Source organism: Ascaphus truei, chromosome 7, assembly GCF_040206685.1.
Source record: "Ascaphus truei isolate aAscTru1 chromosome 7, aAscTru1.hap1, whole genome shotgun sequence".
In the NCBI taxonomy this organism is placed as follows: domain Eukaryota; kingdom Metazoa; phylum Chordata; class Amphibia; order Anura; family Ascaphidae; genus Ascaphus; species Ascaphus truei.
Genome location: NC_134489.1, coordinates 10,941,338 through 10,958,309, shown reverse-complemented (window position 1 = coordinate 10,958,309; position 16,972 = coordinate 10,941,338). Strand labels below are relative to the sequence as shown.

General features: G+C 48.4%; 1 protein-coding gene across 1 annotated transcript in view; it reads right to left on the bottom strand.

The window, feature by feature from the left end:
• Positions 1-5,820: 5,820 nt before the first annotated feature.
• The window catches only part of TTC9B (tetratricopeptide repeat domain 9B), a 37,893-nt gene continuing 26,741 nt past the window's right edge, over positions 5,821-16,972 (bottom strand). The window contains exon 3 of the mRNA XM_075606998.1: positions 5,821-11,131. Within this exon, the coding sequence (XP_075463113.1) occupies positions 11,037-11,131 (95 nt within the window). The 3' untranslated portion in view covers positions 5,821-11,036. The remainder of the gene's footprint in view (positions 11,132-16,972) is intronic.

The window sequence follows — 16,972 nt, the reverse complement described above, 5'->3', positions numbered from 1 at the left end:
CCTTACTCCCTAATGAAGTAAAAGGTATAGTCTTCCACACCACTACCTAGAGGGAGGCCACAAACACTGCCAGAGCCCTGACAGGTTGCTGGATAGACTCACCTCACTCAGATGGTGAGGCACACACACTACATTCAGGAAGTGCTGCATATTATATAGCTTCAGTAGGCACCACCCCTGTGTCATTGTTAGTGGACACAGAGCCTGATGTCACTTCCTTCACTAAATAATACACAGCATATGAGGTGAGGGCAAACCCCATGATTACTCCTGGCAAACCTGCCCTTTAACAGGGATTATTGCACAGGAGGAGAAAGACATGTAACCCCAAAATTACACAGGGCTACAATCTCCCTCTGGTGGATCCAATGGTCCCCACTTGGTTCTAAATTTGCTGGGTCTTCCTTCAAACAGACAACCTGCAACATAACAATACAAAATTTACATTAATACAACAATACAGATACAACACAAGTGCATTACTATAATACAGAGCATATTCATTTTACCCTCCCATCTCTAGGACTACTCCCTAGGAGAATCCACTTAGTAATAGTGCCTGGGATCAGGTTTCTTTACCTCTCGCCCATTGTGATCGATAATGGAGGAGAAAGATATGTAACCCCAAAATTACACAGGGCTACATATAAATATGTCCCGGTTTTTCATTTTGAAAATCTGGTCACCTAACTATGATACAAACATTAAACAGCTGTACCAGCTGTTACACTAGGGTTGAAATATGTGTGAGAACTTTCAGCTGTTCTATTTTATTTTATTTACAAAATATTTTACCAGGAAGTAACACATTGAGAGTTATTTCTCGTTTTCAAGTGTATCACCTCTACCCACGGCCAGCAGAAGAGGGGCCACACCTTAGGTGACCAGATTTGTCCCAGCAAATACCGGGACAAATCTCACGAATGCACGTTTGCAACTTCCCGGCTGCCCGTGCGCATGTGCGATCGGCATTTACCGACTGCGATTGCACGATCTGAGCTTGCTGGTCGCGCATGCGCAAGAGCAGCCGGGAAGTGCCGATGTCACATGCGCAGTCGACAAGCGCACGTTGCGCATGCGCAGTCGGCTATCGCCAGCGGGACAGAAAACCGAGACAGAGCCCGAAAAAACGGAACGTCTGGTCACCCTAGCCACACCAAACTTTTCCAGTGTGTGTATAGGTGATGCTCAGCGGTTACCTTAAATCTCAGGGTGCTGGAGCTTTGTGCAGGACTGGTACTGTATGGCGAGCTATAATAGAACAGGGCGTCAGGATCTTTTCCTTAACTTCATTAACAGTCTGAACTTCAGGCAGCAACAGGACAGGTTTTCTTAGGTTACATGCAGACACTACACTCAGGTTTCCTTAACCGTGAGGTTTGAAGGTAGAGCAGCTCTTTTTCAAGCCTTTCCTCTACTGCCAAAGACGGAGCTGGAACCTTTTCCTGCCATTACTAGCAGCTCTGACAGGTCTCCTCCATGAGTACCATATTTTTGTCACACTCCTCCATGAGCCCCTGCTGTGAAGAACCTTCTCCCTCTGTGGCAGGATCCCTTTCTGGTGCAGTGTCTCTAGGGCCCGTATACTGGGAGACTTGCCCTAACTCAGAAAACAACACACAATGCTTACCCTTTTACAGGGCTAGGAGAGCCCTGGAGATCCCCTCCATGAAGGAACAAAATGTTATCTGATATCAAATATCCAGGCCCAAACATTTATAACCTTTGTTCTCACCCCTGTTGCTGGTTAGGAAGGGAGAAGGCTTATTTAACGAATTCATCCCCCTAAAGCAGTGATTTTCAACCGGGGTTCTGCAGCCACCAGGGGGGCAGAGCTGGGACAACCTCCCTCTCACGGGCACCATCACGGCAGGGAGGGGCGCTCTTCTCCTGTGCGGGCTGCAGCCTGGCTGTTCCCCCAGCACCCCCTTCCCTCCCCAGGTTACTACGAGCAGGGGGGAGGGGGGGGGGTTCCCTGCCCAGGGTTATTAAAGGGACAGGAGTTTACAGGGAGGTCTGCACAGGCAGGTTTTTACCTTGGCCCTCCCCTGCAACAGCGCCACCATGAGGCCCATGGTGGTACTGAAGGGGGACCTCAATCTCACCCTCAAACTACAGGATGGGGGACTGTGAGCAGGGTTACAGTCGTGAACCATCAATGTATTATGTATCACCGCACACCATACCCAACCTACCTGCATCCAGCTGGCAGGGGCGCGGGGGCTTCGGTTTATAACAGCCCCAGCTGGTGGGGGCCCCTGCCCCTCCCACCCATGACTCACGCCGTGTCAGGGCAGATTACCTGCAGCACAGGGACAGGCGTCCTGCTATTTTACCATGGGGGGGATTTCATGCGACCCAGCCCCTGGATCCTGCATGGGAACCGCAGGCTGGGTCCTCTCAGTTTCTACAGGAAGCGGCGGCCAATGATTGGTCATCTCATGCCTGGGATTCGGACCAGAACCCCTACCCCCCCTTCACCAGTGCATGGCGAGGATGGCGACAGACACCGCATTCAGTCGGTTCGCTCTAGCTCCAGATCAGTGCCGGGTACTGACCTGAGCGACGAGATTCCGGGTAAGGAAATAAATCCTATTTCAAGTACTGATAATAGTGATTCACATAGTGACAGTGACATTTCTGAGTAATTACCTAATAATTACTTGGTGATTTAGTTAAACACTTTGGCCAAAGTGTCATAAGCCTGCATACCACGTCAAGGTATAAGCAATAATGCAGGTCCTACACTACACTGTGAGCCCTTCCCTTTACCTCTGTATGAGGGGAAAGAACCATAGTGGATCCTGTTCTTGCAGCAAAGTGAAAAGACCTCCCAAGTTAAAAAGGTGAGGAGTGAGCTCTGGGGGGAGGTGCCACTTACCTCCATACAACTGTTACCAGTCAGACATTGATTAACACACATTCCCAGCAGCTCAAACTCCTACACCCACATAACTTTATACTTATTACCATATATGTTTTGTCAATTTAATGTAGCATTGGGCAGCCCTGTCATTTGCCTCGCCCAGTTGCACTCTTTTTGACATAAATATATATTCATGATGTGGTGGGTGTGGGAGTTTGAGCTGCTGGGAATGTGTGTTAATAAATGTCTTTGGAGGTAGGTGGCACCTCCCCCCAGAGCTCGCCCCTCCCCACCTTTTTAACTTGGGAGGTCTTTTCACTTTGCTGCAAGAACAGGATCTACTCTGGTTCTTTCCCCTCATACAGAGGTAACGGGAAGGGTCACAGGGCAGTGTAGGACCTGCATTAATGTTGGTTATACCTTGACGTGGTATGCAGGCTTATAACGCTTTGGCCAAAGGGTTTAACTAGATAACCAAGTAGTTATTATTATTATTATTGAAGTATTTAAACTTTATACTTATTACCATATATGTTTTGTCAATTGGATGAAGCATTGGGCACCCCCGTCTTTTTTTGTATACATTTGCCACGCCCAGTTGCACTCTTTTTTGACCTAAATATATATTCATGATGTGGTGGGTGTAGGAGTTTGAGCTGCTGGGAATGTGTGTTAATCATTCAGCACCTATCCTACCCAAAGGGCAGATACGTCAATGACGCGATCGACCAGCAGGCGTGCCATGTCCAATAACAGTATTTCGATAGGGTCATCAACATAGTCAGGTATTATGGGACGGGGGCCCTTATGGCCAAGCTGGACAGTCAGCAGTCCAGCATTTCAGCATTTCGGCTGTTACCTTTACACCCAGATTGTTTCAGGCTCATGGGTTGCAAGTTCGAGGCAGCTTACCAGGTGGACATGTGCCTCCCCATGGGCTGTGCCATACCCTGCGCCATTTTTGAAGCATTTAGCACGTTTATACACTGGTGCATAAAGGAGAGTACGGGGTATGACACTATAGCCCATTACTTGGATGATTTCCTCCTCCCCCCGATTCAGTGGTCAGGGAAGCTAGGCCGCCCAGGGATAAAGTAATCAAACTGAGGGGCCTTATTCGGGAATGAAAGGGTGCTGGGAAGGTTACACAAAGGCTAGGTCCCTGCTGGTGACGGCAGTGTGCGCCCCACACCAATCCCTTACCTCCTTACTAGCAGGCCCCGATGTCTCCTTGCTTCCTGGCCCTCTGTGCTGTGGCGCGTCAGCCAGCAGGGGATACAACAAGATTGTGTTCCCGTGCAGCGTCGCGGTCACATGGTGCGCCGGGAGCCAATAGGAGAACAGATCTCTTTGCAGTTCTGCATGCTTAGCTGGGCCTCCTCTCCCAGACCCCCACCCACGCCAACAAGCCCTAACGGTCAAATCATCAACGGACACCCCGCTGCCTCCTCCTCTACAAAAGCATTTCGGGACAGTGTTCATTAATGGCAGCAAATAAATATTAACCCTGGAACACGCGGCTCGGATGGCGAGGGACCAAAGGAACCAAAAGGTTTATTTGAAATTTTTAACATTATTATTAAGGGGTTGACACACACGCTTCCCATTGCCATGCAGTGCTGTTCCCTGAAGGGGTTAACCCACACACGCTTCCCATTGCCATGCAGTGCTGTTCCCTGAAGGGGTTAACCCACACACGCTTCCCATTGCCATGCAGCGCTGTTCCCTGAAGGGGTTAACCCACACACGCTTCCCATTGCCATGCAGTGCTGTTCCCTGAAGGGGTTAACCCACACACGCTTCCCATTGCCACGCAACCCCCGCCCCCACCTCCGATCGCACACCCTACAGACCGCAGATCGCAGTTTTCAGCTGTGTACGCGCCGCCAGAACGCCATGCGCGCGCGCAGCAGCCTCCAGCGCTGCCTTAGCCTAAGGCAGATGCAGGCACTGCTCAGGCTCTTAAATGTCACACGTAGGGTCATACCCATGGGCAGGATTTCCAGCGGGAGATTAGAGAGGTCGCCCGCGGAGTTCTCCCGCCCGCTGCCCCGCATCAGGGTCACTGGGGAACTTAGAGCCGGCCTAGAGGTCTGGGAAGGTTTCCTCCAGGATTTTAATGGCAAAAAGCTGTGGATAGAAGGTGGCCGCAGTAATCAGGAGCTGGAGCTGTTCACAGACGCGGCGGGGTCGCTAGGCTTTGGCGCTTACATCAAAGGGGAATTTTGCACATAGGGATATCGGACTAATGGACCTGGTCGCTAGCCCCACGCACCTGGGAAACCTACCTCCGGGCGAGGACTTTAGGGTCCGCCTTTCAGCTGGAGCCCCTAGAACAGGCTGCAGGTGCCAGCTTTAAGGCCGGGCAATGCCCAATCAACTGTGGTAAAAGGCTGGGTGCCAGCTATATGGCTGGGCCAAAGCTGACCCTAGGGGCGAGAGGGGGAGGGATTAAAGCCCAACATTGGCTGATAAGGATCTCCCCCTCCCATTTTGGGGTGCTTTGGGCAGGGGGAGGAAGCGTGGCTAATTGCTGGCTGCTGGGCAAGGATCTCCCCCCCCCCCATTCGCGTGGATCATGCTGGGCTGGGCTGGCGGGCAGGCTGGTGGGCTGGCGGGCAGGCTGGCGGGCAGGCTGGTGGGCAGGCTGGGCTGGCTGGCGGGCAGGCTGGGCTGGTGGGCAGGCTGGGCTGGCGGGCAGGCTGGGCTTGGCTGGCTGGTGGGCAGGCTGGGCTGGCGGGCAGGCAGGCTGGCTGGCGGGCAGGCTGGGCTTGTCTGGCGGGCAGGCTGGGTTGGCGGGCAGGCTGGTGGGTTTTAACAGCGAATGTTAAAATAAAGCTGTGACCTTTTCTTCCAACATTATGTGTGGTCTCACGTTATTTGGTTTAGCGTTAAAAAGGAGGGACTGCGCATTAAGCCTTCACACCTAGAAACAGAGGAGGTTCAGACACTCAGAAGCGGAATTGCATCTTTTATTTAGAAAAGAAAGATGTGATATTCAGTAGGAGAAATGATAGATCAGTCCCATTATCCCGGCAGTTTAGCAAAGCATCTCTATGTTCGGGGATCCCAGGTTGCAACGTAATTTTGATTTGTGTTCAAAGTCTCGATAGGCAGCAAAAGGAGTCAAAGCGTTTTCTAAAGTCAAACACGATCACATTAAGGTCCATGTTTACTAAGCAGCCTTCTGTTACACGTCAGCCACGCTCTGGCTTTTTGCACACGTTCATGGACACCGCAACATTTTATATTTTGTTTATGGAAAGACAAAAAAAAAAACTACGGGGTAACATGACCAATGTACAAGTTATGTGACCTCGTTTTGTTTTTGTTTTTAATGCAATTAAACATCTCTGTCGCTGGAAGACACCACTCACTTGAATAGACAGAAAGAGGTCAAGGAGGATTCTTATGGCGGAAGACTGCTTAGTAAATATGGGCGAATGCCTGCTACCTGCTACACTGTATATGTGTACAGCAAAATCCTATATGCGGATTCTGGATGGATACTTTGAAGGTTATGTATGTATGCAGCGGCAAAGAAATCCCGATTCACTGTTAAAATGACAGAGTCCTCTAAAATAATGCAGAGACATTGAAAACACTCGCACATATACAGACTGCTGTTGGGTTGTTTTTTGTCAGAGAAATACCTGATGACACGTCTCACAGGAACAGTTATGAGTAGCAATAGGAGGAGTTATAGGGAGCAGTTATATGGAGCTATAGGAGGAGTTATAGGGAGCAGTTATATGGAGCTATAGGAGGAGTTATGGGGAGAGGTTGTATGGAGCAACAGGAGGAGCCATTATATGGAGCAGTAAGTGTTATAGGGAAGGGTTATATAGAGCAGTGGGAGGAATGACTAAATGCACATATCATTTTTTTTTTTACATAATTAGCACTGCAATTAAACCACCAGGGGTGAGCTAACTTAACCCTTTGCCTGGCAGTAGGGCCTGCGACGCATTGTGTAACATTGCTTTGCACTGTCGCCAGCCCCTCTGGCCGGGAAGGGGTTAATCCCTCCTGCCCAAGAATCCTACATAAAAACCGCATAGTGATGTACCGGTTCCAGACATTTACACGTTAACATAGAAAATGAAGGACGGGGCAGCAAAAGATTGACAATCTACATGGTGTTCTTGCAGGGTAACGGTCTTGCAGCCGAGGGGTTAACAAGGGGACCGCTGCAGATCTGACATTCTTTGATATACTACATAGATTTATGCATCTCCCCATGTTTATATTGCACAGGAAATGTTAGATTTAATAATTAGGTCACAGATACAATGACAATGTTTTGATCCAAACTTCGACCTTCTTCAGCATAACTTATCCTGAAGATGATTCCAGGCTCTAATGGCTAAATGGAAAGTAATAAATGTAATGTGTTTGCTATTGATTGACCAGATGGTAGGTGGGTACACCCCTCTCCCCCCTCCATCTTCCGGCCTTGGTGGTCAAGCTGAATAAAGCCTCCCCAATGACCATCCAGGTACGGCGGTTGCAAGCCTCACTTCTCCATGTTGCTCCAACACATTTTCCGATTTCATCCTCCCATCTTACTTTTGGTCGTTGTATTTGTCTTTTGATAACCATTGTAATCCAGTTGAGTACCATCTTTGGCCAACAATAGTAATTTCTTCTTGCGATAGGTCTGGCCCACTGCAATTTTACATTTTTTCAGTTATGATGATGGTACAGACTTTTGTTTGATTTCTAACCCATTCATTCTATTTCTCCATACTTCTTTATATAAATAAATATATATGTATTTATTTTCTGTCGGTCCATTTAAAGGAAACTCATCTGCAAAAAAAAAAAATCTCCTGCTATCTAGTAATTTACAGGGGAACTTCTTGACAATCCTTGACAATTTACCGTTGATGTTCAAAAGGTCCCAAGGGCTACATGACTGTATACAAACTCCCGTAGGGCTTTGATGTGATGCTCAACCGTGGATTCTTAGTAAGTATAGTATCAAAGATATATTGTTGATCTGCAGCATGTTCGGTCCATGTCCATGTTAGGTCCATACTTACATAGAAGATTTCTGCTCTTATGCATCAAGCCCCCTCCTCCCCAATGATGTTTTTGGAGGATCCTATACATCTGTCTATGGATAGATCCAAATAAATTTATTTTAAAGGGAGATTCCATTAAAAAAAGTTCTAAGGGGTCAAATAAATTCTGGTGTAGAGCAACCCCATGAAAATCTGACTCATAGGGACAAATTATTTCTTGCAAAGGATGATCCCATGAAAGTCTATGGGCACAAATAATTTCTTGTAGAAAGGAATTCTACTGAGAATTTGTTGGCAATATAGGGATGCAAACAGAAGCAAGATGTTAGAAGTTAATGGTAACAGTGGTATCTCAGAGTAGCATAATAGATTCGGCTAAGAGAAGCAAAGACAGACATTGAGTCCCATAATTCTAACCAATCTTCTGCCGTAACACCTTACGTCAAGTAAATAGGCTATAAGGTGCCTTCCAGCTCCGGAAGCAGTCTTATGGCAAAAGCATGCTTCATCAATATGGGCTTATGTCTTTACAACTTGTGATAGATGCTAAGCCTGCTCTTAACCCCTTCAATGCCAGAGCCACTTGTAATACGAATACCAATTAATCTGGGCCTAAACCAGACCCACAATCATGGACCTTGGTACAAGCAGATCAGTGTGGGGGATTTGGGGGAGAGTGTTGTCCTACTGCTGCCCCAGCTGTGCCTCAAGTGGAAAGGTTAAAGGCTGCAGTTGACCCTAAAAATATTATGATGCTGTAATATCAAGTAATACAGAGCATAACCATGCACTTCCAGGTGTGATGTGGTGTGTGTGTGTTGGTGGAAAGTCTCTTCTCCATGTTACTCCTACACATTTTCTGATTTCATCCCCCTATCTGACTTTTAGTTGTCATCTTGGTCTTTTAATTTCCGTGGAATCCATTTGAGTATCATCTTTGTCTAATAATGGTCATTTCGTCTTGATATGTCCGTCCCACTGCCATTTTAATATCTTCACCCGTGTGATGATGTCACAGACTTCTGTTTGGTTTCAAACCCATTCATTATTTTTTTCCCTGTCTCTTCAGGTAATACCCAGCATTCACCTCTTCTTTGAGTTGTCTGAAGCTTCTGAATTACCTTCGCATTTAAGGTCCAAGTTCTATATCCGTTTGTGATCACAGGCAGAATTCATTGGCTGAAAACTTTCCTCTTTGGGCACAGTGGTGGTTCCCACAACAGATTGTCTTGTTTCTTCCAAATGCCTCCATCCCACCTTAATTTTACTATTGATTTCATTCAAATGGTTCCCATCCATTGTTGTTGTTATTTGTCAGCTAAAGGTAGACCTAATCTTCGACTTCAAGTTTTACTCCACTTATTTTGATCTGAGAGTTGACACATTTGTTGAACATCTCTTTGGTCTTGCCGAGATGCATATGGAGGCCCACCTTATTACTTGCTCTGGCAAGTTATTCAACTTGTTGCTGGAGCTCTCCTAGACTTGAGGCAAAAATATCAATGTCATCTGCAAATTGTAGTTGACTTAAGTATTCACCAAAAGACAGAAAAGCACAATGCTACATACTGTTTGACAAAATATATAGTAATTAGTATATAGTATAGGGTAATTTGGTTAAATCCTTTGACCAAAGCGTTAGAAGCCTGCAAGCCAACGTCAAGGCATGGCCAAACTATGCAGGTCATAAATCTAACCTGTTGAAACTTCTCTTTTACCTGTGGGGAGGGAGAATGACTGCAGTGCGTCCATCCATACAGCATAATGAAAGAACATTCCCTGCTTTAAAAAGTGGTGAGGGGCGAGCTTAAACCCTGGGAGGGGCCACTAAACCTCCAACCAACTGATACCAGTTGAAAATAAAATTACCAAACACACAACCCCGGCAAGCTCTAACGCCCCTCCCCCCACCCCCCCACAAAAATAAATTAGATATATCTCTCTCTCTCACTGGGGTTGTGCGTTTCGTAATTTCAAGTATTCATCAATGATTTCGATTCCTGGTTTCCCCCCAATCCAATGTTTTGAAAATTCTTCAAGTGTTGCAGGGAAAAGCTTCGGTGACATGGTGTCTCCCTGCCGCACTCCCTCGCTGATCCGAATCTTGCTTGTATCTTCACGTAATCTAACGGTTAATGTGGCATTCGCATAAATGTTCTTTATAATATCAATGTACGCTTCTTATAAACACTTCACCTGAGGTGTAGAGCGAATCAAATGCTTTTTCGTAATCTACGTATCTTAAGCCGAGTAGGAGAACGTATTCATTACGTCGGGACATTCCTTCTTGTACGACTTGGATGAGCTCCCCTGTGTTGTATCCACTGCAACACCTCGCTTGTGCTTTAGGCTGGGCAAAGCCAGGGTCTGTTGCAGGTCATTAGTAAGTATCTTCGTAAGAATCTTGGAAGTGATTGGAAGCAAAGTGATGACACTGTAGTTCTTGAGATGATCTGTGTCTACTTATTGTGGATGAAATATACTTATTTTTTTATTGTGTGGCCCTCGAAGCCCATTTTCAATAAACACAGCTGCTGACTCGGACTTCCTAATCCATGTTGATACCCATGTAGCGTGTATTTTGCAGTGCAGATGAAGGTTTGGGAAGCTCTCTACAGGTTAAGTAGAGACGTGTGAGGTTTGAAAAGCTCTGTACACAAGAAGAGCCACATGAGGTTTGGAAAGCTCTGTACATGTAAAGAAGAGACTTGTGAGGTTTGGAAAGCTCTGTACACACGAAAAAGAGACCTGTGAGGTTTGGAAAGCTCTGTACACATGAAGAGATCAGCGAGGTTTGGAAAGCTCTGTACATATGAAGAAGAGATCAGTGAGGTTTGGAAAGCTCTGTACATATGAAGAAGAGATCAGCGAGGTTTGGAAAGCTCTGTACATATGAAGAAGAGATCAGTGAGGTTTGTAAAGCTCTCTACTTGTGAAGAATAGACCTTGAAAATATCTGCGGTCTGGAAGTGCACAGAATGCTCAGTATCATTATACACTGCAGCAAGATCATTTCAATGCATTGCAGGTCCCTCTGGCAGAGAAAGGATTACCACCTAGAGGTAACTACTGCATTGCTGTACTTATCTGGGAAAATACAGTCTCATGAGAGATTAAAACGGAAAAAGGGCAGAAGACGCTGCTTATCCAATAACTTCTTTCAATCCTTCCCTCTCTCGCTGGCTGCATCTGTGCACTTTCATCTCGGTTAGCTGGATGTAACGAAGGACGTTGGTATCTGGAGAGAGAAGGGAGGCAGTCACGTCACAATCAGAGAACAATGATCTTCCCATAGCAGGAAGATATACTAGATATGCTGTACAAATTTACTGCCCACAGTAGACTCGAAACAAACAAGAACATGGAGAACACAGCAAAATACAGAAGCATGAACTGCTTAAATATTCATTTTAATGGATATGTAGTTAGGAAAACTGAAAAATGTTTTACCATTTCGGGGCAGCAGACCTTTCGTCAGAATATCCACCAGCACATGAAAGCTATAACCAGACCCTATAACCGAGGACGGGGACCCCCCACCCCATCACCCCCCCATTTCCTGAGACGCTGGTGAGGTTTTTACTTCCTGGCTTTTAAAGTTTATTTAAATGGTCATCCAATAGGAAGCCCCAACCGATGATTTTTGTAGATTCCTAAGGGCCTGATATTTGACAGCCATTTTGTTTCCCCGAAGGGAGATTTAAAGCCAGTAACTGCACTGGTAAGAATCTCATGAACTAGGGGAGAACAAGGAGCTGCTCCTTTGCTGCTCTGTGGGCACCTGCAGTTAAAGGGATAACCTAACCCATATCTGGGAATGGAGACCCAAGACAGCCCGATGTGATAGAGCAGCGGCGCGCAAACTGGGGGTGCGGGATTTTTCTGGGGGGGCGCAGGCGGTTGCAGAGGCCCCCCGCTCTTCACCGAGGCATTTAAATTAAATGCCAGGGGACCACGCGAGGCCTCTGCAACCTGTACTTACCGGGATTCAACCAGCTTCTGCTCACGTCGCCATAACACGGCATCAAATGATGCTGCGGGGTCACGTCATGTGACCCTTGGAGTCATTTGACGCCGGGTCACTCGGGAGGGGGGGCGCGAGTGCAGGGACCGAGACACGGGGGGCGCAGCCAAAAAACCTTTGCACACCCCTATGATAGAGAAGGCACTGTCCGGAGACAGTGCTGAGCAGAGAGAAACACGTAGGGTGAAAAGCGCAAATCACAAGAGGACTCAAGTATCTTGGTGAACTTTGGTGAACACTTTGCTAAAGATTGGATTCTTCCTTCTCTGGACTATACTGTCTTCCACTGTGGATGGCCTCCACGGGTGGACCACCAGCGAAGGAGGGAGTGCTGTCTTCACCATAGCCTGAACCAGGGTGGTCCCACTGCTTGACTCCAATATATGTGTGTAACATGGTATGTCCATAAGTATCTCTCTTTCACCACAGTGCATCTGTGATGCAAGTCCCTAGTAAGTTCAGGGCCTTCTCAGGTTAATCTATGGGCCACTGCCCCCCCCCCCCCACCCCTATGCTTCACTTGTAAGTGAAGGAAGTAAGGTGTTGACTCATGGCCTGAGTAAGCCTATCAGGATAGGTACAGTCCATGAGCCCGCCCCTCCAGAGACTTCCAAGAGGAGTGTCTAGAAGTTAGTGGAGAGAGTCTTGCTCTGGAGCTGGAAGTGCGAGCATGGGCTGTGGGTCCACCACGACTGAGTGGGGACCACCACGACTGAATACGCCACTGTGATCGGGGTAAGCACCATCCAGAAGTCCTGGGACGTTGGAGACCACCTGTGCTGTAACCCGAGCTGCTGCAATGTCCAATAAACTAGTCTGTTCAATATACCTCTGCCTGGGGGTCAGTTCCTGGGCAGGAGGGGTGGGGAGTGTTGTGGTGGAAGCTGACGTCCTGCATCCCAGGAACCCATCACAGCTGGAGGTGCTGAACCACTGATCAAAAGAACCCAGAGATCACCAAAAGCCTGTCCTCTTGCCCCTTACCATCCCGGCTACTCAGCTCTCCTGAGCCAACAGGTATGCCTCAGCAACACACACACACACACACGGACATCACTACTAGATCATATGAGGTGGTCACTCTTGATAAACGCAAAGCCCCCATCGCTCCCGGAGATTGCAAGTGAACTGCACATCTCTTACTTGAATATTGTTATATACTGTACGCCTGGATGTGAGTGCGCTCCTGACCCTCCGTCTCTACACGCACAGCGTATGCACAGAGACAGCACTAACAATACAAACACACACAGCGTGTGCACAGAGACAGCTCTAACAATACAGACACGCACAGCGTGTGCACAGAGACAGCCCTAACAATACAGACACGCACAGCGTGTGCACAGAGACAGCCCTAACAATACAAAAACGCACAGCGTGTGCACAGAGACAGCCCTAACAATACAAACACGCACAGCGTGTGCACAGAGACAGCCCTAACAATACAAACACGCACAGCGTGTGCACAGAGGCAGCCCTAACAATACAAACACGCACAGCGTGTGCACAGAGACAGCCCTAACAATACAAACACGCACAGTGTGTGCACAGAGACAGCCCTAACAATACAGACGTGCACAGAGACAGCCCTAACAATATAAACACACACAGCGTGTGCACAGAGACAGCCCTAACAATACAAACACGCACAGCGTGTGCACAGAGACAGCCCTAACAATACAAACACGCACAGCGTGTGCACAGATACAGCCCTAACAATACAAACACGCACAGCGTGTGCACAGAGACAGCCCTAACAATACAGACACGTACAGCGTGTGCACAGAGACAGCCCTAACAATACAAACACGCACAGCGTGTGCACAGAGACAGCCCTTACAATACAAACACGCACAGCATGTGCACAGAGACAGCCCTAACAATACAAACACACACAGCTTGTGCACAGAGACAGCCCTAACAATACCAACACGCACAGCGTGTGCACAGAGACAGCCCTAACAATACAGACACGCACAGCTTGTGCACAGAGACAGCCCTAACAAAACAAACACGCACAGCGTGTGCACAGAGACAGCCCTAACAATACCAACACGCACAGCGTGTGCACAGAGACAGCCCTAACAATACAAACACGCACAGCGTGTGCACAGAGACAGCCCTAACAATACAGACACACAGCGTGTGCACAGAGACAGCCCTAACAATACAAACACGCACAGAGTGTGCACAGAGACAGCCCTAACAATACCAACACGCACAGCGTGTGCACAGAGACAGCCCTAACAATACAAACTCGCACAGCGTGTGCACAGAGACAGCGCTAACAATACAGACACGCACAGCGTGTGCACAGAGACAGCCCTAACAACACAAACACGCACAGCGTGTGCACAGAGACAGCCCTAACAATACAAACACGCACAGCGTGTGCACAGAGACAGCCCTAACAACACAAACACGCACAGCGTGTGCACAGAGACAGCCCTAACAATACAAACACGCACAGCGTGTGCACAGAGACAGCCCTAACAATACAAACACGCACAGCGTGTGCACAGAGACAGCGCTAACAATACAAACACGCACAGCGTGTGCACAGAGACAGCCCTAACAATACACACACGCACAGCGTGTGCACAGAGACAGCCCTAACAATACAAACACGCACAGCGTGTGCACAGAGACAGCGCTAACAATACAAACACGCACAGCGTGTGCACAGAGACAACCCTAACAATACACACACGCACAGCGTGTGCACAGAGACAGCCCTAACAATACAAACACGCACAGCGTGTGCACAGAGACAGCCCTAACAATACAGACACGCACAGCGTGTGCACAGAGACAGCCCTAACAATACAGACACGCACAGCGTGTGCACAGAGACAGCCCTAACAATACAAACACGCACAGCGTGTGCACAGAGACAGCCCTAACAATACAAACTCGCACAGCGTGTGCACAGAGACAGCGCTAACAATACAGACACACAGCGTGTGCACAGAGACAGCCCTAATAATACAAACACGCACAGCGTGTGCACAGAGAAAGCCCTAGCAATACAAACACGCACTGCATATGCACAGAGACAGCCCTAACAATACAAACACGCACAGCGTGTGCACAGAGACAGCCCTAACAATACAGACACGCACAGCGTGTGCACAGAGACAGCCCTAACAACACAAACACGCACAGCGTGTGCACAGAGACAGCCCTAACAATACAAACACGCACAGCGTGTGCACAGAGACAGCCCTAACAACACAAACATGCACAGCGTGTGCACAGAGACAGCCCTAACAATACAAACACGCACAGCGTGTGCACAGAGACAGCCCTAACAATACAAACACGCACAGCGTGTGCACAGAGACAGCCCTAACAATACAAACACGCACAGCGTGTGCACAGAGACAGCGCTAACAATACAAACACGCACAGCGTGTGCACAGAGACAGCCCTAACAATACACACACGCACAGCGTGTGCACAGAGACAGCCCTAACAATACAAACACGCACAGCGTGTGCACAGAGACAGCCCTAACAATACAGACACGCACAGCGTGTGCACAGAGACAGCCCTAACAATACAGACACGCACAGCGTGTGCACAGACACAGCCCTAACAATACAAACACGCACAGCGTGTGCACAGAGACAGCCCTAACAATACAAACACGCACAGCGTGTGCACAGAGACAGCGCTAACATTACAGACACGCACAGCGTGTGCACAGAGACAGCGCTAACAATACAAACACGCACAGCGTGTGCACAGAGACTTCCCAAACAATACCAACACGCACAGCGTGTGCACAGAGACAGCCCTAACAACACAAACACGCACAGAGTGTGCACAGAGACAGCCCTAACAATACCAACACGCACAGCGTGTGCACAGAGACAGCCCTAACAATACAAACTCGCACAGCGTGTGCACAGAGACAGCGCTAACAATACAGACACACAGCGTGTGCACAGAGACAGCCCTAATAATACAAACACGCACAGCGTGTGCACAGAGAAAGCCCTAGCAATACAAACACGCACTGCATATGCACAGAGACAGCCCTAACAATACAAACAAGCACAGCGTGTGCACAGAGACAGCCCTAACAATACAGACACGCACAGCGTGTGCACAGAGACAGCCCTAACAACACAAACACGCACAGCGTGTGCACAGAGACAGCCCTAACAATACAAACACGCACAGCGTGTGCACAGAGACAGCCCTAACAACACAAACACGCACAGCGTGTGCACAGAGACAGCCCTAACAATACAAACACGCACAGCGTGTGCACAGAGACAGCCCTAACAATACAAACACGCACAGCGTGTGCACAGAGACAGCCCTAACAATACAAACACGCACAGCGTGTGCACAGAGACAGCGCTAACAATACAAACACGCACAGCGTGTGCACAGAGACAGCCCTAACAATACACACACGCACAGCGTGTGCACAGAGACAGCCCTAACAATACAAACACGCACAGCGTGTGCACAGAGACAGCCCTAACAATACAGACACGCGCAGCGTGTGCACAGAGACAGCCCTAACAATACAGACACGCACAGCGTGTGCACAGAGACAGCCCTAACAATACAAACACGCACAGCGTGTGCACAGAGACAGCGCTAACATTACAGACACGCACAGCGTGTGCACAGAGACAGCGCTAACAATACAAACACGCACAGCGTGTGCACAGAGACTTCCCAAACAATACCAACACGCACAGCGTGTGCTCAGAGACAGCCCTAACAATACAGACACGCACAGCGTGTGCACAGAGACAGCCCTCAGCGTGTGCACAGAGACAGCGCTAACAATACAGACACGCACAGCGTGTGCACAGAGACTTCCCAAACAATACCAACACGCACAGCGTGTGCACAGAGACAGCTCTAACAATACAAACACGCACAGCGTGTGCACAGAGACAGCCCTAACAATACAAACACGCACAGCGTGTGCACAGAGAGAGCTCTAACAATACAAACACGCACAGCGTGTGCACAGAGACAGCCCTAACAATACAGACACACACAGTGTGTGCACAGAGACAGCCCTAA